This window comes from Dendrobates tinctorius, unplaced genomic scaffold (assembly GCF_039654945.1).
Source record: "Dendrobates tinctorius isolate UK_male_01 unplaced genomic scaffold, ASM3965494v1 ptg000049l, whole genome shotgun sequence".
NCBI classification, from domain to species: Eukaryota; Metazoa; Chordata; class Amphibia; order Anura; family Dendrobatidae; genus Dendrobates; species Dendrobates tinctorius.
Genome location: NW_027361717.1, coordinates 10,748,581 through 10,774,190, shown reverse-complemented (window position 1 = coordinate 10,774,190; position 25,610 = coordinate 10,748,581). Strand labels below are relative to the sequence as shown.

Here is a 25,610-nt window from a genome sequence, read left to right as displayed (position 1 = left end):
GCTCACTAGCGACCACTTAGCGATGCACCAGCGATCCTGACCGCGTCATTTCGCTGGTCGGGATCGCTGGTGCATCGCTAAGTGTGACAGTACCTTTAGGTGTCGCCGAGTTCAGAATCACCTGATCTATCAATAAAAAAACGATTAACCTGGTCGCTAAACTGCGTAGCGAGAAAAAAAAAAATCGAAATGCCAGAATTAGTTTTTTTTGGTCGCTGCGACATTGCATTAAAATGCAATAATGGGCGATTAAAAACTAATCTGTACAAATGTGGGGTCATTAAAAACGTCAGGTCGGCGTGCAAAAAATAAGCCCTCACCCAACCTGAGATCACAAAAAATGGAGACGCTAGAGCGAGAGAGAGGCGAGCGAGAGGAGAGAGGCGAGCGAGGAGAGAGAGGCGAGAGAGAGAGAGAGGCGAGAGAGAGAGGCGAGAGAGAGAGGCGAGAAAGAGAGAGAGGCGAGAGAGAGAGAGAGGCGAGAGAGAGAGAGGCGAGAGAGAGAGAGGCGAGAGAGAGAGAGGCGAGAGAGAGAGAGGCGAGAGGGAGAGAGAGGCGAGAGGGAGAGAGAGGCGAGAGGGGAGAGTGGGGAGAGGGGAGAGGGGAGAGAGTAGAGAGAGGAGAGAGGGGAGAGAGGGGAGAGAGGAGAGAGGAGAGAGGGGAGAGAGGGGAGAGAGGAGAGAGAGGAGAGAGAGGAGAGAGGAGAGAGAGGAGAGAGGAGAGAGGAGAGAGGGGAGAGAGGGGAGAGAGGAGAGAGAGGAGAGAGGAGAGGAGAGAGAGAGGAGAGAGAGAAAGAGAGGAGAGAGAGGAGAGAGAGAAAGAGAGGAGAGAGAAAGAGAGGAGAGAGAAAGAGAGGAGAGAGAAAGAGAGGAGAGAGAGAGAGGAGAGAGAAAGAGGAGAAAGAGAGGAGAGAGAAAGAGAGGAGAGAGATAGGAGAGGAGAGAGGAGAGAGGAAAAGGGGAGGAGAGAGAGGAGAGAGAGAGGTAAAGGGGAGGAGAGAGATTATTCACAGCTTCCAGGGTTAATATTCATGGCAGAGACAATCTTCCGGGCATGCGCTGTTTAAAAAAACGGTCTGGCACAGGAAAAAAAACGTTACATGGCACGTTTTTTCCAGATGCCACACCGTCATTTTGGCAAAAGCTGGACGCGCCGCATGTCTATGCGGCACCAATGTAACTCAATGGGGAAAAAAAACGGATGCGGCGACACATATCGCCAGATCCGGTTTTGAAAATTTTCGCTGCAGGGTGCCGGATTTACAAAGCCGGAATTGTGAAAGTAGCCTTAGGCTGGTCATACACATTAGATAGCTGTCGGCTTATCCAGGGCTGTGGAGCCGGTAAGCCAAACCTCCGACTCCTCAATCTCCCTGACTCCATGACTTCCGATCCCACAGCACTGGTCCCTACTGAGCATGTACATACAGTGCAGCACAGATTCATCTCCACTACGACCCCACAGCACTGGTCACTACTGAGCATGTGCATAAAGTGCAGCACAGATTCATCTCCACTACGACCCCACAGCACTGGTCACTACTGAGCATGTGCATAAAGTGCAGCACTATTTCATTTCAACTACGACTCCATAGCACTGATTAGTACTGAGCATGGACATAAAGTGCAGCACAGATTCATCTCATCTACGACCCCACAGCACCGGTCACTACTGAGCATGTACATAAAGTGCACCACAGATTCATCTCCACTACAACCCCACAGCACTGGTCACTACTGAGCATGTGCATAAAGTGCAGCACAGATTCATCTCCACTACGACCCCACAGCACTGGTCACTACTGAGCATGTGCATAAAGTGCAGCACTATTTCATTTCAACTACGACTCCATAGCACTGATTAGTACTGAGCATGGACATAAAGTGCAGCACAGATTCATCTCATCTACGACCCCACAGCACCGGTCACTACTGAGCATGTACATAAAGTGCAGCATAGATTCAACTCCACTACGACCCCACAGCACTGGTCACTACAGAGCATGTGCATAAAGTGCAGCACAGATTCATCTCATCTACGACCCCACAACACCGGTCACTACTGAGCATGTGCATAAAGTGCAGCACAGATTTCTCTCCACTACGACCCCACAGCACTGGTCACTACGGAGCATGTGCATAAAGTACAGCACTATTTCATCTCAGCTACGACTACATAGCACTAATCAGTACTGAGCATGGACATAAAGTGCAGCATAGATTCATCTCATCTACAACTCCACAGCACTGGTCACTACTGAGCATGTACATAAAGTGCAGCACAGATTCATCTCATCTACAACTCCACAGCACTGGTCACTACTGAGCATGTGCATAAAGTGTAGCACAGATTCATCTCATCTACAACTCCACAGCACTGCCTCACTACTGAGCATGTGCATAAAGTGTAGCACAGATTTATCTCATCTATGACCCCACAGCACTGGTCACTACAGAGCATGTGCATAAAGTGCAGCACAGATTCATCTCATCTACAACTCCACAGCACTGGTCACTACTGAGCATATACATAAAGTGCAGCACAGATTCATCTCATCTACAACTCCACAGCACTGGTCACTACTGAGCATGTACATAAAGTGCAGCACAGATTCATCTCATCTGACTCCACAGCATTGCCTCACTACTGAGCATGTACATAAAGTGCAGCACAGATTCATCTCATCTACGACTCCACAACACTGCCTCACTACTGAGCATGTGCATAAAGTGCAGCACAGATTCATCTCAGCTAAAGGCCGGGATCCTTAGATCAGGAACAGAACAGACATTTATAGGACATTTCCCAAATTGTTATAAAAAAAATTTTCAGCACATCCTGCACTGAATTACTGCACACAAATAATCTTTTAGGAGGAGTCGGAGTCTGTCCATTTTATATCGACTCCATCAAAATGGACACCATCCGCACAACCCTGTGCCGAACAGCAGCCATCTCACACTATACACAGGAACTCTCCCGTGTTCTCTATGACACGTCGGTTGGCAGTTCATCTCAGGGAGAACAATGTGATTTGCAGTCTGAAATCAGACATGTGCGATTCGCATTTCCCCAACCTTCAGTCGTATGGCACCCCTCTAAGTAATAGACCGTAGTCTGAACCGGTCGATATTGGCCAATACTAGTCTAATGTGTATTGAGGCCTTAAAGAGTAGATAAATATATGGCACATTAATGCAGAAACCTCAGTTCTATATAAATCAGTAGGGCTGGGGTTTTTTTGTGGGAAGCATAATATCAGAATATTTTATGAATGAAACAGTAGTACCATGTGAATTCACCCTAAACGATATCTTCACATCACATTGTATGCACACATTTAATAGATGCGCTCAGACATGCAATAAATGGATGTGAAAAAGTGTATACATAAGGCCATGTTCTCACATATGAAAACACTGCCTTTATTCTGCAGGGGACTGCGCCCACATATAATATAAAAGCAATTTGCTCTGATCAAGGCTGAATTTATGCATTTTTCCTTTTAATAGAGATTTTTCTTTTATGCAGAAAACCACTCATTTTAAAGGAGTAAACTCTTGGTGATGGAATTTCAGCTTCACCATATATTATGTACATAATGGCCATCTTCATTGAGAAGTCCGCCTCTCTAGAATAACGCACTTCCAATTAAATTTTGGGCAGTCGCCCCAAAGAGGTTTCCTGCATTTTAAATGGAACATGTCAAGATTTAAAAAATCCTGCGCAAGTTGTGTGCAGCGTGTTCTAGAGCAGGAGGAGCAGAACAAATCGATATTCGAGTTCACCAAAATGATTTGCAGGAGCCTGGATCCAGCCGCCAAATGTCTGGACGCTGGCCCGGAGCCCTGCGAACCTCCGCCTTCCTGCCTGTTTATCGGAGCCTCTTCTGGTTAGCAGGCTCGGTGTGATGTGGGAAAAGATCTAGTAACATATATTATTGCTTAATCTGAATACTGCAGTCAGAGGGGTGGTACTAAATCAGTGATTGATAGCCATCTCAATATGTACACATACAGTATCTAGGTGGCTGTCAGCCACTGATTAGGACCACCTGATTAGGACCAGGCTGCGCTCCCCCCCCCCCCGAGAGGGGCCAGGCTGCGCTCCCCCCCCCCCCCCCCCCGAGAGGGGCCAGGCTGCGCTCCCCCCCCCGAGAGGGGCCGGGCTGCGCTCCCCCCCCCCCCCCGAGAGGGGCCAGGCTGCGCTCCCCCCCGAGAGGGGCCAGGCTGCGCTCCCCCCCGAGAGGGGCCAGGCTGCGCTCCCCCCCGAGAGGGGCCAGGCTGCGCTCTCCCCGAGAGGGGCCAGGCTGCGCTCTCCCCGAGAGGGGCCAGGCTGCGCTCTCCCCGAGAGGGGCCAGGCTGCGCTCTCCCCGAGAGGGGCCAGGCTGCGCTCTCCCCGAGAGGGGCCAGGCTATGTGCTGAGTGACAAGTTGCCTTTAAAGGGAATCTGTCACCCCTTTTTTGAGATATCATATAATGATATCATTCAATTGTTTGTCACATAAATATTCTCTTAGTACTTTTTCTTCCCCCTGACCCCGCACCTTTCATGCATAAATACCTTTTTTATATCAGTTCAGATGTATCTAAACTGCCGCTGTCTGGTCCGCTGGGCGGGGCTTATTCACCTGCTCCCCCCCTCCCTGTCTCGCTCTACGCATTTCTTCTTGTTTAGAGCAAGACAGGGAGGGGGGGAGCAGTTGAATAAGCCCCGCCCATTGGACCGGACAGCTGCAGTTTACATACATCTGAACCGATATAAAAAAGGTGTTTATGCATGAAAGGTGCGGGGTCAGGGGGAAGCAAAAGTACTAAGAGAATCCTTATGTGACACAAAATTGAATGATATTATATGATATCTCAAAAAAGGGGTGACAGATTCCCTGTAATGTGTAAAAAGCTTTAGAAAATAAACGGTTTATCAACACGGACGTAGAACATGCCCTGAATCTAGTATCCATACCTTTGACCTGGATACAATGGGTAGCTTTTCAAACTGTTGTGTGGTAAACCATTTAGCTGGATGGATTGGGAATATATATTGTATGTCTGGCCATACAGGGAAAGGAAAGGTGAATTTTCTGTGTGTTTGACATAGATAACTGATCCATCGTGGCCACAAAAAAAAGTTGGTCTAGTTCATGACAATATAAAGGATTAATTTGCCATTAAAATTCAGTACTACATTGGGTCAAAAAATGTGTATATAGGACAACTGATCCCCACAAAACATCTGGTGCCCTGTATGCCAGTGCTTGCCCAGAGACATTCTGCTTTTTTCTTACTTAAAATGCCTGTATTTTTGGCCTAGCCAAGACTCATTTTTGTAATTGGGCTTCATTAAAAATTGTGCACCGTTTGCAGAATGAGTTAACTGAGGATCCATCAGTAAAGCTTGTTCTGGAGGTCCAATGGGAGGAGTTCCTATCTCTTATTTGTCCTTTTTGGAACTATTCTCAGCGAATATATGACCACATCAAAGTTAAATGTGAAGGGAGACAAAGAGCCTAAAGAACAATGCAAAATGCTTAATGAAACCAAATAGAAAAAAATGACACAGCACCAAATACATACATTTAAGAAAGAAAAAATCATCCACGGAGGTTAAGTCTCTAATTCTTGCAGTGGATATGAAAATAAGACATTCTCTGACAGATGAAAGTGTGATCAGACCCATCTTCCTATAAATACAGCTGCCAAGATCAGCGCATGCAGAGGATGGCCGCACACTTAGGAATATGATCAGCTGGACAGTGGCTGATAAATCGCCCTCACTACGAATGATCTGACCATTTCATGCTGGTCTGCACTTGCTGGTTGGGGGTCAGTTAAAGGGGCCTAGGTCAGCACAGAATGACTGCTCAAACCAAGTGCAGGCGCTCGGTGCACCTTTGACGTGGCCAAACATTTAAAGGGGTTGTCTACTACTCGAAACAAACCCCTTCTCAATCACTAAGTTTCACCAAAGTAAAATAACGTCTATACTCGCCTCCGACACCAGTGACGGCATGGACTCTCCTGGGGTTGGCGTCACAATTCCCTCCATTGGACGTAACAGACGTCTTGGTGAAATTATAACTACTGCTGCTCTCTCACTTCCTCCAGACTTCCGAATTGTTGGAAGAAGGGGACAGTGAAGCAGCCACTGATTGACCCCAGGATTGCATGACATTGTTATGTCGGGAGTGTTGACATCTTTGGACTGTGCCGGCACCGGAGACGAGTATAGGAGATATAATTTTACTTGGGGGAAACCGTGATTGAGAAGGGGTTGTTCAAGTAGTGGCAAACCCCTTAAGCGCACCTTCCCATCTTTCACCATCCATCTCTAGCTCTATAAAGTCAGAAAAAACAGGGGTGGTGGAGATAGAGGGAAAACAAGCAGGTGGGAAAGGTGCACTACAATGTTTGGCCCCGCCAAGTGTGCACTGAGCGCCTGTACTTGGTTTGAACAGTTGTCTTGTGCTGATAGATTCCCTTTAAACCACAAGAATAGCATAGTGGGCTTGTGCAAATTTACTGAATCAAAAATAATCTTTAGCAGGCAATATTTTCATGTTCAGTTTTTAAATTTCAGCTATCAGTTGCAAATATACAATAATGATTGCAAAGGATAGTTAGTGAATATTTTGCAGCCGATCGTTAGCTGAAATTTTTCAAGTTGAACATTTTGGCATCCTTTACCGGTCAATGGCTGCAAGCTCAAAGCAGACATCACTAAAGTCTACGTAAATGACCGTCCTCACTCCAGAGCGCTGAGCTTACATACATCTGCTATGCGCCTATTGAGAGTCCATTCACTTACCGAAGACTCGCTGTCTCTAATTAGGAAGTCTCCCTCGTTGCCTCGCTCGTTGAGCGCCATTTCTGCTTGGTGTCGTGTTACTTTTCCATAATACCACTGGTTGCCCGCAAAACGTCCAGTCACAGAGGGTCCAATGTAATCACATCGTGGTGGTAAAGGCTCATAACCAGAACTGGTCTCAAAGACCTGCATAACAGTGACGTAGTTCTTTGGCACCAGCCCTACAAGGCCGTTGTTCTTCCGGCATTTCCACCACTCCGGGTCATTTTCTGGCTTCTCAATAACATCCATCATTTCACCCTTCTCAAAATTGAGCTCTTCCTCATTTGACGAGCTGAATGGATACAGAGCCTGGACGACATGTAATGAGCGGCCATTGTTGAGGTTGTTTACAACTGCTGCTAGCTTTTCAGACAATGTGCCCACTTGGTCTCCAGAAGGACTGTCACCCTCTTCAGTTACGTAGTTTGACGGAAACCACCCTACACGTCCATTGTAACTTCCGCGCCACCATCCATCACTGCACTTCTCCATCACAATCACCTTAGTGCCTTTCACCAAAGACAATTCATCATCTCTCTCGGCTGCGTATGTGAACTTCACGTAAGCCGGCATGTTGAGATCATATAAGCGCTCCGTGTCCGATAAGCTTTCATCTGCAGTAGAAGAAGAATCTGGCACGTTGGTTTTTCGCCTTACTTTTCCAATACCTATGAATAAAAGCAGAGTGTCAGAATATTTTCACTTCCCAAATTAGCCACAATCACATTTCTACTTACAGGTCTGTGCATCTATGGATGATTTTAGAAATGCATGGTGCAAGAATGTTTAAGGGGAACTTGTCACATTGAACAAGCAGTTAATGTGCCGCACACAGAGTTATGAGCCAGGAGAACCAGCATAGACGTATTGATCAGTGGAAAACATTCAGTATAACAATTTTTTTTTTTTTTTTTTTAATCCTTATTCATTTGGACTTAGGAGTCCAGTTGGTGGTCCTACTCACTGATGGACAGCTAGCACTCAAATAATTACAAATTATACTAAATATTCTAAACTCTTCCTGGCGATCAGACTATTGTTCAATGTGTTACGTTATTCATTTCTAAGTAAAAATGTTTCTGCCACTATGCAATACCCAAAGTATTCTCGAGTACCAAATTAACATAGCATTCCAAAAATAATGGTAGCAAGATACACAGACTCACAACTAAAAACAGAATCCACCATTCCCAAAATGCTTCTCAACAATCTTTAAAACAGGCTTATCAGATGCTTCAATACAGTCTGTTCATTGTGGCTATGTACACGTGTTGTTTCCTGAAATATCTGAAAGTTAGGCTACGTTCACACGTTGTGTTTTTGCTGCATTTTTTTTTCCCCATGCAAAACCTGCTCTCTTGACAGTAAAGAAGCTGCTTATGAAAAGCAGGTTTTGCTGAGTTTTTATTGCTGCATTTTTGTTGCCTCTTATGTCTGTTGATAACGTTTAGTGTCCCCCCCCCCCCCCCCCAAAAAAAAAAGAAGGATTTACCTTACTTACATTTTTGCACCAAAAACGCAGCAAAAAATGATACCTGTTTTTTTTTTTTTGCTGCTGCATTTCTGCAATTACCCATTGTTTTCTACGGGTGAAAAAACACTGCAAATAAGCAGATAAAACACTGAATGAAGAAGTGACATGCTGCAGTTTCCAAAAACAGGCAGGAAAATAAAACAAATCTGTGTGCATGAGCTAATCTGAACTCTCAGACTTTGCTGGTACTGTAAAACGCAGCTTAAAATTTGTATTAAAAAAAATGCAGCAAAAAAACGCTGCAAAAACGCAACATGTGAATATAGGCTTAGTGTCTATCTTAAAAAAAAAAAAAATAATACAAAAAAAAACAGTTGAAAATGAGAAAGTTACGCTTTTTTTTTTAATACAAATCGGAATATGGAAAGAAACACTGTCAAAAAAAAAAAAAAAAAAACCATTAAACTAATAAAAGGTAATTTTCTGAAAGTTTCCCTTTAACCTCTTAAGGAACCCTTCTATGGAGGGAAAGAGTAACTTGTCCTAGACAGACTGCTCTAGCGGCTATACATTCAGTCTGAAAACTATTTCCTGGATGTATATTACATTGCCAGCAGATGTTATAAGACTTTCCAGATCAAATGCCTACAAGAGTCACACTGTGGTTCTTCACACCTAGGGGTGTGCCATACAGATGATTTACTGTGTATTCTGCATACCAGCTCAGGTCCTACTGCATCACAAAGGGAGACCATCACATTGTACACAGAACCAAATCTCCTAATAAGTAAAGTTACAGTGGTTTGCAAATGTATTAAACCCCTTGCCATTCACGTTTTGCCAACTCACAACCTGGAATTTCACTGCTTTTTCTTTGAGGGTTTGCATTGGTTTCTGTAAACTGTGAACATTTGGTTTTCTTTTTATTGTGAAGTTAACAAATAGAACAAAATAACTGAAAACTTCAGAGTGCATAAGTATTCACCCCCAAAAGTCAGTACTGTGTAGAGCCTTATTTTGCTGCAATTACAGCTGCAAGTCAACTCTCTATGAGCTTTCCACATCTTGCCACTGGGATTTATCCCCATTTATCAAGGCAAAACTGTTCCAGTGCCATCAAGTTAATGGTTTCCTCTGGTGAACAGCTATCTTCAAGTCTGACCACAGATTCTAAATTGGATTAAGGTTGGGGTCGACAAGGCCACTCCAAAACAATTACACGTTTCCCCTTAAACCACTCGAGGGTTGCTTTAGCAGGATGCTTTGAGTCATTGCCTTTGTTGGAAGGTGAACCTCTGTCCCAGTCTCAAATCACTAACAGACAAACAGGTTTCGATCACACCATCCATCTTCTCCCCAATTAGGACCATTTTCCCTGTGCGTGCTGCAAAAAAAAAAAAAAAAAACATCCCCATAGCAGGATGATGACAACATGCTTCACTGTGGGGATGGTGTTCTTGGTGTGATGAGCAGTGCTGGTTTGGTACCAGACATAGCGTTTACCTTGGTGGCCAAAAAACTTCAACTTTGGTCTTAACACAGCACCTTCCTCCATACATTTGGGGAGTCTCCCACATGCTGTTTGGAAAACTCAAAATGAGCCTTACAATATTTGTGTTCAAGCAAAGGATTTTTCTGCCCATTCTTCCATAAAGGCCACCTCTATGGAGTGTACGCTTATTGTGTTTGTATGGAGAGATACTTCAGTTTCTGTGAACTCTGCAGCTCCTTCAGGGTTACCTTTAGTCTCTGTGCTGCCTTTCTGATTAATGCCCTCCTTGCCCTGGCAAGAGTTTTGGTGGCCGGCCCTCTCTTGGCAGTATTGTTGTGGTACCAGGGCCGGTTTTAGGCAAAGTGGGGCCCTAGGCCAATTTAAAATGGGGCCCCAAATGCTAACATACTGCACATCACACAGAAGCATTTCGATTGTGTTTACATGCACTGAGTTCGGGCCGCTAAATGATCGTCAAAATTGAAGTTGTTCAATGCTTGTTTCCCGGCCTCTTTCCACCATCTGAGAAAGAATGATGGGAACAGAACAATCACTAAGGGTGTGTGCACACGTTGCGGTTTTTGCTGCGGTTACGCCGCAGTTTCCATGCAGTTTACAGTACAATGTAAACCTATGGAAAACCAAATCCGCCGTGCACATGCTGCGGAAAATTCCGCGCCGATTTGCTGCGGTTTATTTTCCGCAGCATGTTACGTCTTTTTTGCGGGACCGCAGCTGCAGTGTATGTTCCGGGACATACAAATCAATCTCTCTCTCTCTCATTCACACTGCCAAACCGCACTAGAACCTGCATCAAATCCGCTGTACACATGCTAGGAATCCGCAGAAAAAATGCATGTGTTTTACCCTGCAGTTTCTGCCAAGAGATAGGGATTCTCTGCAGAAAAAGCCGCAGACTAATCCGCAACGTGTGCACACACCCTAAGGGTGGTTTCACATTAGCGTTTCAGGCCGCAGCATCGGCCTGCACACGGCCGCCGCTAAGCCCCGCCACCTGCTGCGCCTCCTCCGGTAGCTCCGCCTACGGGCGCATGACGCTGCATGCGTCCTGCGTCCCCTATCTTTAGCACCTTTGACGGTGCGCCGACCAGCGCCAAACGCAACCTGTTGCAATTTGGTGCGCTCGGCGCACCGTCAAAAGGACGCATGCACCGCCAAACACATACCTGCGCACAGCCTGCGTCCCCAGTGCTAAAGATAGGGGATGCAGGACGCATGCAGCGTCATGCGCACATAGGCGGAGCTACCAGAGGAGGCGCGGCAGGTGGCGGGGCTTAGCGGCGGCCGTGTGCGTCCCCAGTGCTAAAGCGTCATGCGCCCGTAGGCGGAGCTACCGAAGGAGGTGCGGCAGAGAGCGGGGGGCTTAGCGGCCTGCAACGTTAATGTGAAACCACCCTAACAGATCACCATACAGTATCATGTTATCAGCAGGACATCTACAGTTTACACCCCATAGTCCTCCATATAATATAATCTGCCCCAAAGTCCTCCATATAGTATAATACACTCCTTATAGCTCTCCATATATTAAAATACACTGCTCAGTCCTCCATATAGTATACTACACTCCTCATAGCCCTCCATATATTAAAATACACTGCTCAGTCCTCCGTATAATACACTCCATATAGTATAATGCACCGCCATAGTCACCCATGTAGTACAAATCACTTCCCATAGCATAATGCACCCCATAGTTCTTCATATAATGTATTCCCCATAGTCCTCGATACAGCATAATGCAGCCCACATACAGTATAATGCAGCCACCCCACAGAGTATAATGCAGCCCCGCCATACAATATAATGTAACCCCCATAGAATATAATGCAGCCACTCCACAGAATATAATGTAACTCCCCATAGTATATAATGCAGTCCCACCCCCCATATAGTATAATGCAGCCCCTCCATAGAATATATGGCAACCCCCTCATGGGATATAATGAAGCCCCTTATATAGTATAATGTAGCCCCTCCATAGAATACAATGTAGCCCTCCTCATATAATAACTATAATACAGCGTCCCCCATAGAATATAATACAGCCCACCTCCCCATAGAATATAATGTAGCCCTTCATATTATTTAACACAGCCTCCCCCTATAGAATATAGTGTAAAATGTACCCTACATGGTATATAACACACCGCATAGTATACAGCCCAGCCCACCATGGTATACAGCCCACCATGGTATACAGGCTGTATACCATGCTGGGCTGTATAATACAGCCCAGCATTGTATAATATAGCCCGCCCAGCATGGTATAATACCGCCCAGCATGGTATAATACAGCCCAGCATGGCATAATACAGCCCAGCATGTTATAATACAGCCCAGCATGGTATATAGCACCCCAGAATGGAATAATACAGCCCAGTATGGTATAATACAGCCCAGCATGGTATATATCCCCCCAGCATGGTATAATACAGCCCAGCATGATATATAGCACCCCAGAATGGAATAATACAGCCCAGTATGGTATAATACAGCCCAGCATGGTACTGTATATAGCCCCCCCCAGAATGGCGTAATACAGGCCAGCATGGTATAATACAGCCCAGCATGGTATATAGCACCCCAGAATGGAATAATACAGCCCAGTATGGTATAATACAGCCCAGCATGGTATATATCCCCCCAGCATGGTATAATACAGCCCAGCATGATATATAGCACCCCAGAATGGAATAATGCAGCCCAGTATGGTATAATACAGCCCAGCATGGTACTGTATATAGCCCCCCCAGAATGGTGTAATACAGGCCAGCATGGTATATAGCCCCCCCCCCCAGAATGGTATAATACAGCCCAGCGTGGTATATAGCCCCCCCCCAGAATGGTATAATACAGCCCAGCATGGTATATAGCCCCCCCAGAATGGTATAATACAGCCCAGCATGGTATATAGCCCCCCCCCCCAGAATGGTATAATACAGCCCAGCATGGTATATAGCACCCCAGAATGGAATAATACAGCCCAGTATGGTATAATACAGCCCTGCATGGTATATAGCCCCCCCCCCCCAAAATGGTATAATACAGCCCAGCATGGTATATAGCCCCCCCAGAATGGTATTATACAGCCCAGCATGGTATAATACAGCCCAGCAAGGTATATAGCCCCCCCAAAATGGTATAATACAGCCCAGCATGGTATATAGCCCCTCAGCACGGTATGATACAGCCCAGCACGGTATAATACAGCCCGGCATGGCATATAGCCCCCCAGCATGGTATGATACAGCCCAGCACAGTATATAGCACCCCCCAGAATGGTGTAATACAGGCCAGCATGGTATATAGCCCCCCAGCACGGTATGATACAGCCCAGCACGGTATAATACAGCCCAGCATGGCATATAGCCCCCCAGCATGGTATGATACAGCCCAGCACGGTATATAGCACCCCCCAGAATGGTGTAATACCGGCCAGCATGGTATAATACAGCCTAGCATGGTATATATCCCCCCACAGAATGGTATAATACAGCCCAGCATGATATATAGCACCCCAGAATGGAATAATACAGCCCAGTATGGTATAATACAGCCCAGCATGGTATATATCCCCCCAGCATGGTATAATACAGCCCAGCATGATATATAGCACCCCAGAATGGAATAATGCAGCCCAGTATGGTATAATACAGCCCAGCATGGTACTGTATATAGCCCCCCCCAGAATGGTGTAATACAGGCCAGCATGGTATATAGCCCCCCCCCCAGAATGGTATAATACAGCCCAGCGTGGTATATAGCCCCCCCCCCCCAGAATGGTATAATACAGCCCAGCATGGTATATAGCCCCCCCAGAATGGTATAATACAGCCCAGCATGGTATATAGCCCCCCCCCCAGAATGGTATAATACAGCCCAGCATGGTATATAGCACCCCAGAATGGAATAATACAGCCCAGTATGGTATAATACAGCCCTGCATGGTATATAGCCCCCCCCCCCAAAATGGTATAATACAGCCCAGCATGGTATATAGCCCCCCCAGAATGGTATTATACAGCCCAGCATGGTATAATACAGCCCAGCAAGGTATATAGCCCCCCCAAAATGGTATAATACAGCCCAGCATGGTATATAGCCCCTCAGCACGGTATGATACAGCCCAGCACGGTATAATACAGCCCGGCATGGCATATAGCCCCCCAGCATGGTATGATACAGCCCAGCACAGTATATAGCACCCCCCAGAATGGTGTAATACAGGCCAGCATGGTATATAGCCCCCCAGCACGGTATGATACAGCCCAGCACGGTATAATACAGCCCAGCATGGCATATAGCCCCCCAGCATGGTATGATACAGCCCAGCACGGTATATAGCACCCCCCAGAAAGGTGTAATACCGGCCAGCATGGTATAATACAGCCTAGCATGGTATATATCCCCCCACAGAATGGTATAATACAGCCCAGCATGGTATATAGCCCCCCCAAAATGGTATAATACAGCCCAGGACGGTATAATACCGCCCAGCATGGTATAATACAGCCCTGCATGGTATATAGCCCCCCCAGAATGGTATAATACAGCCCTGCATGGTATATAGCCCCCCAGAATGGTATAATACAGCCCAGCATGGTATAATATAGCCCAGCATTGTATATAGCCCCCCCAGCCTGGTATAATACAGCCCAGTATGGTATATAGCCCCCCCCAGCATGGTATAATACAGCCGAGCATGGTATGATACAGCCGAGCATGGTATATAGTCCCCCCAGAATGGTGTAATACAGCCCAGCATGGTATATAGCCCCCCCCCCCCCCCAGCATGGTATGATACAGCCGAGCATGGTATATAGTCCCCCCAGAATGGTGTAATACAGCCCAGCATGGTATATAGCCCCCCCCCCCAAAAGGGTATAATACAGCCCAGCATGGTATATAGCCCCCCAGAATGGTATAATACAGCCCAGCATGGTATATAGCCCCCCCCCAGAATGGTATAATACAGCCCAGCATGGTATATAGCCCCCAGCACGGTATAATACAGCCCAGCATTGTATATAGCCCCCCCCCAGCCTGGTATAATACAGCCCAGCATGGTATATAGCCCCCCCAGCATGGTATATAGCCCCCCAGCATGGTATAATACAGCCCAGCATTGTATATAGCCCCCCCAGCCTGTTATAATACAGCCCAGCATGGTATGTAGCCCCCCCAGCATGGTATAATACAGCCCAGCATGGTATATAGCCCCCCAGCATGGTATACATATAGTCCCCGCAGCATGGTATAATACAGCCTAGCATGGTATATGGCCCTCCCAGCATGGTATATAGCGCCCCCCCAAAGTGGCCCCACAGTCTAGTACTCGCACTGATTTAAAAAAAAAACAAAAAACCAACACTCCTCACCTTCTCCTCATGCCCGCACTGCTGGCTGCTCCTGTCTCCTCCTGCACACAGTGAGAGCGCGATGACGTCATTGCGCCCCCGCTGTGTCAGAGGCAGAGCGGGGAATGATGGGAGAGGGAGCGTCAGCTGACGCTCTCTCCCCCATCACTGCCTCCTTCAGTGCGGCGGCGGGAGTCGGCGCTGGGGGCAGGCAGGCCTTCCTGCCTCACAGGGGCCCCATAGTGGCTGTGTGATGTGCCGCTGGCTGGGGGCCCCTGGAGGAGCGGGGGCCCTAGGCAGCTGCCTGGTCTGCCTGCCCATAACGCCGGCCCTGTGTGGTACCATCATGTTCTTTCCATGTGATAATAGGCTTTGATGGTGCTCCAGGGGACCATCAGAGATTGACAACCCTGACTTGTACTTCTCAACAACTTTGTCCCTGACTTATTTAGAGATCTCCTTGGTCTTCATGGTGTTTGGTTACTGGTGCCTCTTGTTAATGGTGTTGCAGACTCTGTGGCTTTTCAGAAAAGGTAAAGTGTATATACTGACAGAAATGTGACACTTAGATTGCATACAGGTGGACTTCCTTTCACTAAGCTTATGACTTATGTACTACTACAAAAGTTTAGGGTCACTTAGAAATTTCCTTTTTTTTTTTTTTTTTTTTTATTAAAGAAAAGCAGTTTTTTCCAATGAAGCTAACATTAAATGATTCATAAATATACTATATACATTGTTAATGTGGTAAATGACTATTCTAGCTGCAAATGTCTGGTTTGTAATGCAATATCTTCATAGGTGTATAGAGGCCCATATCCAACAACCATCAACTTCAGTGTGCTTATGGTACTTTGTGTTTGCTAACTGTGTAAGAAGGCTAATGGATGGTTAGGAAACCCATGTGCAAGTATGTTAGCACAGCTGAAAACAGTTTGGCTGATTACCTGACCTTCCTTTGAGCTAGTTGAGAATATGGAGCATTACATTTGTTGGTTCCGTTTAACTCTCAAAATGGCCAGAAAAAAAGAACTTTCATGTGAAACTCGACAGTCTATCCTTGTTCTTAGAAATGAAGGCTACTCCATGCGAGAAATTGCCAAGAAACTGAAGATTTCCTACAACGGTGTGTACTACTTCCCTTCAGAGGAGAGCACAAACAGGCTCTAACCAGAGTAGAAAGAGAAGTGGGAGGCCCCGCTGCACAACTGAGCAACAAAACAAGTACTTTAGAGTCTGTAGTTTGACAAATCGACGCCTCACAGGTCCTCAACTGGCAGCTTCATTAAATAGTACACGCAAAACGCCAGTGTCAACAATGAAGAGGCGTCTCCGGGATGTTTGCTTTCAGGGCGGATTGGCAAAGAAAAAAGCCATATCTGAGACTGGCTTATAAAAGGAAAAGATTAATATGGGCAAAAGAACACAGATATTGGACAGAGGAAGATTGGAAAAGTGTTATGGACAGACAAATCCAAGTTTGATGTGTCTGGATCACACAGAAGAACATTTGTGAAATGCAGAACAACTGAAAAGATGCTGGAAGAGTGCCTGACGCTATCTGTCAAGCATGGTGGAGGTAATGTGATGGTCTGGGGTTGCTTTGGTGCTGGTAAAATGGGAGATTTGTACAAGGTAAAAGGGATTTTGAATAAGGAAGGCCATCACTCCATTTTGCAACGCCATGCCATACCCTGTGGACAACGCGTGATTGGAGCCAATTTCATCCTACAAAAGGACAATGACCCAAAGCACACCTCCAAATTATGCGAGAACTATTTAGGGAAGAAGCAGGCAGCTGGTATTCCATCTGTAATGGAGTGGCCAGTGCAGTCACCAGTTCTCAACCCCATTGAGCTGTTGTGGGAGCAGCTTGACCGTATGGTATGCAAAAAGTGTCCATCACGCCAAACCAACTTATGGGAGGGGCTTCTGGAAGCATGGGGTGAAGTTTCTCCAGATTACCTCAGCAAATTAACTGCTAGAATGCCAAAGGTCTGCAATGCTGTAATTGCTGCAAAGGGAGCATTATTTGACAAAAGCAAAGTTTGAAGAGAAAATTATTATTTCAAATAAAAATCTTTTTTTCGAACCTTGTCAATGTCTGGACTAGATTTTAAATTAATTTGGCAACTCATTTGATTAATAAATGTTTGCGTTTTCATGGAAAACACAAAATTGTCTGGGTGACCCCAAACTTTTGAACGGTAGTGTAGGTAATTACTTGCACCAGAAATTTTTAGGAACTTTATCGCAAAAGGGGTGAATACATATGCACATGCCAATTTTTAGCTGACACCATAAATTTAGCTTATGCCTATATTTTTCTCACTTTATTTAGTGCTGATGAATCATACACAAATCTGATTACAAAAGTATTTGAACAGGTTGTAATAAAACCGGTAAGAAGCCAAAGGAGGTGAATACTTTCGCAAGCCACTGTATGTTTCATAATATGCATGATTACTAATTATCAAACCCTACTAATAAGAAAAAGACAAAAACATATTAATGTTCTAGTTTCTGTGTATAAAGTCCAAAATAATAATCCCACTGTTTAGCATTAGTATGTAAAACAATAGCCATACATAAAAGGCATATGAATAATAAAGCGAGCCTTTCAGCATGAACTGACTGTTTAAACAAAGCACCATTGTTGTAGCTGAGCAGTTCTGTGCACCTTCCCATTTCCTTGTTTTTCATCCATTTTTTGTAAAGCCAAAGCTGTCAATCATGGAAGAGTAGGGCAAGAGACGCAGAACAAGCAGGTGGAAGGCGCACTGAGCAGTATTGGCCATGCCAAGGCTCCTGGGCTTGGTCTGGTCTTAATAGTTATTTTGTGCTCACAGAAGGTTGACAAAAACAAAAACACTCATTCCCCAAAATATGAATTATTACAAAGATGCTGCAAATCCCAAACCTTAGACCAACAACCTAGTGAGAATCACTCACTTCTCATACAAATAACATATGAGGATGTTCATGAAAGATAATAACCTACTCAAAATTATGAACAGACCAAAAAAGTCCAGTTAGATGAAGACTTAAAAATATTTTTATTTTATTACACAATAAAAGGGAAACCAAACAAATAGACATAGTACAATACCATAATTATAGTAAGGAGATAACATAATTAGCACATGGGCCATAAATAACTGTGATCATAAAAAATCCATGAACAATATAAAGTGCATATAGCGGACAGACTTAAAGTCTGTATACCCAAATAAAGTGCATAGAAAATGTAATAGGATCATAAATACCCGTGATAAGTGGCTCAATGTGTCTCCAGCTCCCTTCAATGAACGTTTCGCCTACCAGAGAAAGCCACAGTAGGCGAAACGTACGTTAGTACAGTGCACATGGTGCGGATTTTTCCACGCGGATTTGCTGCGGTTTCAAAACCGCAGCATGTCACTTCTTTGGGCGGAATCCGCAGCAGTTTCACACCTGCTCCATTGTAGAGGTGTCAAACCACAGGATTTACCTGCGGATTTTGCAAAATCTGAGAGGAAAAATCCGCAGCATAATCCGCAGCGTGTGCACACACCATAAGAATGAGATATCTGCTTGGAGGCGTTCATTGTGCCCTGGTCTTCTTCCACCTAAGGGTCCCATTTCACTTAGCGACGCACCAGCAATCCCGACAACGATACGACCTGGTAGGGATCGATGGTGCGTCGCTAAATGGTCACTAGTAAGCTGCCAAACAGGCAGATCTCTTCAGCGACGCAGCAACGATCCAGCGTTCAAACACAGCGATGCGCGCTGGCCAGCGGGACGCTGACGACGAAAAAAAGGCTCAGGACATTCCTGCAAGATCAGCGATATTCAGCAGGGGGGCCGGTCGCTGCTGTGTGTCACATGTAGCAAGAACGCAGGCGAGATCCCTGTTGTGTCACAAAATTGGTGACGCATTAGCGATCTCACTAGCGATCTCGCTATGTGAGACAGGGCCTTAACTTCTGAGATTAGAAAATGTGAACAATAGGATTAGGAAGAGGTGTGGGGCTTGGACAGCTTTAACTCTGGCTGGCAGCCAGTTTTCTTGTACTAATGACCAGGCAAAGCTGAAGCATTTCCCCTTTACTCATTTTGCACAAGAAGAGAACCAACCATTGTCAACCAAACCCTCAGAAACCCACTCGGCAATCTTTTCCAATTCACCCAAGCATAAAAAAGCTGGGATGGTTACTTAAAAAACTAATAAATTGTTGTCCGGCATCATCTAGTCTCCCAGAGGAACATCATTAGCATCTTTAATGTGTATGTGCAACTCAAACAAAACATCCAGCAGTAGAGTGTAGAGTAGCAAAGAGAGCAAGGATAAATCTAAGCCACGTTTCCAATGCACAGGAAAGGCGCAGACTAAGGGCCCATTCACCAGCATCATGATAGATACGACCACATATCGGCAAACCTTTACTTATTAGTGGTCATTTCCATGCCTGTTGACACGTGCAGACCAAGCAAATGACGTGTAATGAGCTTTGTATACTAAACTGCTCAGTGCGCTTAGGCTGCCATACTCCTCGGCAGCACGAGTCCTGTTCAGGTCGATGCTCTGCTGAGAACAATGCTCTTGTGTTGTCTTGTTCTTCTAGTGATCGGCAGTCCGTTTATGCAGCAATATTCAGGAAACGAGTGTCTTTAATAACGGTTGTTCGCGATTATCATGCAGTGTAAATGAATCTTTACCGCGGCGCTCTACGTGGCACAGCGGCGGCCAATTTTTAAACACAAGAATCAGAACGCCGGCTTGAGCCGAAGAAGCGAGCAGAGGGCACCAGGTAGAGTGCATCACAAATGTATTATCACTTTTCAATGCCAGGTACATTTTTTCTTTGCACAAGATTTGATGCATCTATCCCAACGTTTTAGAGGAATGGTCAAGTTTCAAGCTCACACGATCGGTAATATTTTAATACTTCAACACACGAGCCTAAGATTACCAAGAAAAGATAATGGGAAGGTGTGACCCATCCATAAGGTAAGGTGATAAACTCGCCTTAGGCAGATGCTTCAGTCAGCATGTTGGTAGATACATAGTCCACCATTACAGGACTAGCTTCTGTCCTGGCTAGGAGTAATGCCAATCACAGACGGTATGGCTTAGAGGCACTACCGGGCCACTCCCTGGCGTGTGTTGACACGATGCTCAGCAGTGTTCTTAATGTTGGTCGTCACACACTGGAGATCCTGCCTTGGTGTTTTTGAAGCCGGATGCTTTTCAGCTGTTTAACATTTGGCTGCTGGAATCGTTTCCAACATTCCATCCTGAGACTTTAATGTCTTCTTCCTGTTGTGCACAGTGGCATCCTGCTCGAATCCTCAAAAAAAAAAAAAAAAAAAAAAAAAAAAAAAAAAGCTCTCTAAATCAGGACCATGCAGTAGATATGCCGGTACACCTGGGAATATTATCCAGGTTAATTACAATCTGAATCATGTTTTGCTCCGAGATTCTGAGAAATTCATTTGATTTTTTACCGCAATTACTGCATCTGCTCACAAATGTGAGTGTGTAACAAACTCTCCTTCATCCATGACTTCTTCCTTTCTAATTCTCTTAACCTCCTGGCTCTTACTGAAACCTGGATCCAGCAGTCAGACACTACCGCTGCTGCTGCTCTTTCATACGGGGGGCTACACTTCTCTCATAACCCAAGAACAGACAATAGAGCAGGTGGAGGCGTTGGTCTGCTCCTATCACCAAAATGTACCTTTCAGGTTATCCCTTAATTACCCTCACTAGTCTTCCCTTCTTTTGAGGTCCATGCCGTCAGACTCTACACCCCCTTCTCCATGCGAGTGGCGGTGGTATATGGTCCTCCTGGCCCCTCCCATCAGTTCCTGGATCATTTTGCCACTTGGCTTCCACATTTTCTCTCCTGCGACATCCCTACCCTCATCATGGGAGATTTCAACATCCCCATTGCTCTTCCCCTCTAACCATATGCTACTCACCTTTTATCTCTAACCTCCTCATTTGGCCTTTCGCAGCTTACTAATTCTCCAACGCATGAAGACGGAAACTCCCTCGACTTGGTCTTCTCTCGGCTTTGTGCAGTGGATGATTTTGCAAACTCCCCTCTCCCGCTCTCTGACCACAATCTTCTTTCATTCTCTATCAAGAACTGCCAGGCTGCTCAGGTCACCCCCACTGTCCAGACTTATAGAAACATACAGGCCATTAACACCCAGAAACTTTTGAAGAACTTGCAGTCTTCATTGGCCCCTATCTCCTCCCTCTCCTGATTCTGCATTGAAGCATTACAATGAAACACTTCAAAGTGCCCTGGATGAATTTGCACCCCCTATAAATAGAACACCACAACGCAGACGGCGACAACCCTGGCACATGGTGCAAACACGTTTCCTGCAGCGGTGCTCCAGGTGCGCCGAACGTCTGTGGAGAAAATCCAATCTACACGAAGATTTCATCCATTTTAAGTTTATGCTTAGAACATACAACACTGCCCTTCACCTCTCCAAACAAGCCTATTTCAACACCCTCATGACCTCACTGTCCAATAACCCGAAACGTCTCTTTGACACTTTTCATTCTCTACTCCAGGGTTCCCCAACTCCAGTCCTCAAGGCCCACCAACAGATCATGTTTTCAGGATTTCCTTTGTATTGCACAGGTGAAGCAATTACTACCTGATCAATACTAAGGAAATCCTGAAAACATGATCTGTTGGTGGGCCTTGAGGACTGGAGTTGGGGAACCCTGCTCTACTCAATCCAAGAGTACAGGCCCCAACCACGGAGCTCCGAGCTGACGATCTGGCCAATTACTTCAAAGAAAAAATTGACCAGATTCGACAGGAAATTATCTCCCAATGACCTCATACCATGCACTGTCCTCCCTCCCCCACTGCATCTAGCTCACTCTCTGATTTTGAACCAGTCACAGAAGAAGTAAGCAGGCTCCTTGCATCTTCTCGCCCAACTACTTGCACCAGTGACCCATTTCCGTCACATCTCCTCCAGTCCCTTTCCCCTGCTGTGACCCCTCACCTAACTAAAATATTTAACCTCTCTCTCTCTTCTGGTATGTTTCCCTCCTCATTTAAGCATGCCATCATACATCCACTACTTAAAAAACCATCCATCGACCAAAACTGTGCCGCTAACTATAGACCTGTCTCTAATCTTCCCTTCATCTCTAAACTCCTGGAACGCCTGGTCCACTCCCGTCTTATCCGCTATCTCTCATAAAACTCTGTTCTCGACCCTCTTCAATCCGGTTTCCGCTCTTTACACTCCACTGAAACTGCCCTCACTAAAGTCTCTAATGATCTGCTAACAGCTAAATCAAATGGTCATTACTCCATGCTAATTCTCTTGGATCTCTCTGCAGCATTCAACACTGTGGATCATCAGCTACTCCTCACCATGCTCCATTCCATTGGCCTCAAGGACACCGTTCTCTCCTGGTTCTCCTCCTATCTCTCCGACCGCTCCTTTACTGTATCTTTTGCCGGTTCCTCCTCCTCTCACCTTCACCTTACTGTTGGGGTCCCTCAACCATCGGTTCTAGGCCCCCTCCTCTTCTCCTTGTACACTGCCCCTATTGGTCAAATAATCAGTAGATTTGGTTTCCAGTACCATCTCTATGCTGACACCCAATTATACGCTTCTTCTCCTGACATCACGCCAGCCTTTCTAGAAAACACCGGCGATTGTCTAAACGCTGTGTCTAATATCATGTCCTCACTATATCTGAAACTGAACCTGTCAAAGACTGAACTCCTGGTGTTTCCTTCCTCTACTAATGTACCCGACATTGCCATTTCTGTGTGTGGTTCCACTATTACTCCCCAGCAACAGGCCCGCTGTCTTGGGGTCTTACTTGATTCCGAGCTTTCCTTTGCCCCTCACATTCGATCACTGGCTCGCTCTTGTCATCTGCACCTCAAAAACACTTCTAGAATTCGACCTTTTCTTACTTTTGACTCTGCAAAAACTATGACTGTTTCTCTTATTCATTCTCATCTCGACTATTGTAACTCTCTTCTAATCGGTCTCCCTCTTACCAAACTCTCCCCTCTCCAATCTGTCTTGAATGCTGCAGCCAGGATCATAATCCTCACCAATCGTTACACCGATGCCCCTACCTTGTGCCAGTCATTACACTGGCTACCCATCCACTCCAGAATTCAGTATAAACTTATTACCCTCACCCACAAAGCCCTCCATAGCTCAGCACCACCCTACATCTCCTCCCTTGTTTCAGTATACCACCCTACCCGCGCCCTCCGTTCTGCTGATGACCTGAGGTTAACATCCTCAATAGTCAGAACCTCCCACTCCCGTCTCCAAGACTTTACACGTGCCGCGCCAATTCTTTGGAATGCACTTCACCGGTCAATACGATTAGTCCCCAATCCCCACAATTTTAAGCGTGCCCTGAAAACGCATTTATTCAGACTGGCCTATCGCCTCAACACATTAACCTAATCTATCCCTGTGTGGCACAGGCAAAAGTTTTACCATAACCAGATTTCCCGCATCATGTTCCCACATGCTTTATGCATCCATTAGCCCTCTGTGTCTGTACTGTTACACACTTAACATTATGGCTGGTCCATACAATCAGGGCAACTGTTACCACCCACCTTTCGTGTCTACCTCTTTCCTCATAGACTGTAAGCTTGCGAGCAGGGCCCTCTTTCCTCTTGGTATTTGTTATAATCTACTGTATGTGATTATTGTTATGCTGTAATGTCTATTGTCGGTACAAATCCCGTCTGAAATGTAAAGTGCTGCGGAATATGTCGGCGCTATAAAAAATAAAATGTATTATTTATTATTATTATAAATGGACTGATGTTCCAAAACCACTGCAGCAGTATAGAAGAAAAATCCCATTAGCAGGTTATGCATGCCTGTGTATTTTTGGATAAAACCCTTAAAAAGGGACAGTTCAGGTTTGTCATGGAGAGTGACTAATAGACTTGTGAATCTTCACAGCGCACAGTGTGTGTTGTCAAGATTCTCCAGTATTGGTATGTCATGTGATCGTAAACCTGCGATTTGCATACTTCCGGCCACTTTCCAACTAGACGTGCCCTACCATACTCAATTCACTTGTATTGAGTGAAGCCGTGCAAATCTAGTTGGAAAGTGGCCCAGCAGTTTGCATATCGTATATCTGAGGCCACGTGACTTATAAATATTCCGATAATGGCACCAGAGAATCTGAAATCTTGCAATTCTCATACTGACTACTGCACTGACTATTAGAACCATACTTCCAGTTCGGTACAGATGACTTTTCATCAGTCTCATTATCACAATGTAAAGATAAAAATGGAGTTCTCCTTGCACTGTCCTGGGTGTAAAAAGTTTTTTCCAACTACAAAATGTATTGGAATAAAACTAATTTTAAGTTAAAAATTGCCAAAAATGTTAAAATATGTCCACCGCAAATGCATTTTTGATCCTAGGCTGAGAATTTCATCAGGTTTGAGACACAAGATTAGGAAGATTCCAGTTCAGGATCAAAACAGTGTGTTGGTCATGGAAACATATTAGGAGTCAGTAACCATTTTTAGCTTTATTTGTCAAACAGCATATGCCGATACATTTTGGAACTGGAATAACCTTTTACATAAGAACTGCACCAGGAGAGCTCCAGTTAATCTTCACACTGGGCCACCTAACAATGGTCCGGACAGGAGTCAGCTGCAGTCTGTATATTATATGCAGCGCATAAGAATCTTTTTTAGGCCACATGCACACATTCAGTATTTGTGGGTTTTTTTTTTTTTTCTTCTACACAGGCAGGATTATAGCGAAAGAAGAAAACACAAGACCACAGATTAAGGATAGATGAAGCCGCTTCCCTCCCCAATCATCACCATCAAATTTGCCCATCAGAAAATGCCCATTAAATACTCAGTAGGCTCAAGACCAGTCTATTGTTGCTTAAAGAGGATCTTTCATTGGAATTTTTAATTTATACTGTGTACCTCCTCCAATTTCTGCTGTTTCTCTTATTTGGGGAGCAGTTTTTTTTTGTTGCGCTCCTCCATTCCAAAAGCAATGTCCTTGCAGCAACACATTTGCTAATTTTTGCTGCAACCGACTACTGGGAGTGAATAACAGAACTCTTGTAATAAAGGAAGAAAAAAAAAAAGTAAACGCCCACTGAGAATTCTGCGATACACGCCCTGTTGGCAGAAGGGAAAACTTGCCTCTATTACTGGGAGGCATAGGAAACTTGCCTCTATTACTGGGAGGCATAGGAAACTTGCCTCTATTACTGGGAGGCATAGGAAACTTGCCTCTATTACTGGGAGACATAGGAAACTTGCCTCTATTACTGGGAGGCATAGGAAACTTGCCTCTATTACTGGGAGGCATAGGAAACTTGCCTCTATTACTGGGAGGCATAGGAAACTTG

The 25,610-nt window shown here is 45.3% G+C and overlaps 1 protein-coding gene across 2 annotated transcripts in view; it reads right to left on the bottom strand.

Annotated features, from left to right (window-relative positions):
- Nucleotides 1-25,610, bottom strand: part of NCK1 (NCK adaptor protein 1) — a 139,796-nt gene that overhangs the window by 2,799 nt on the left and 111,387 nt on the right. For both annotated transcript variants that reach the window (XM_073576504.1, XM_073576505.1), the window contains one exon: nucleotides 6,808-7,517. In XM_073576504.1, the coding sequence (XP_073432605.1) occupies nucleotides 6,808-7,517 (710 nt within the window). The remainder of the gene's footprint in view (nucleotides 1-6,807; nucleotides 7,518-25,610) is intronic.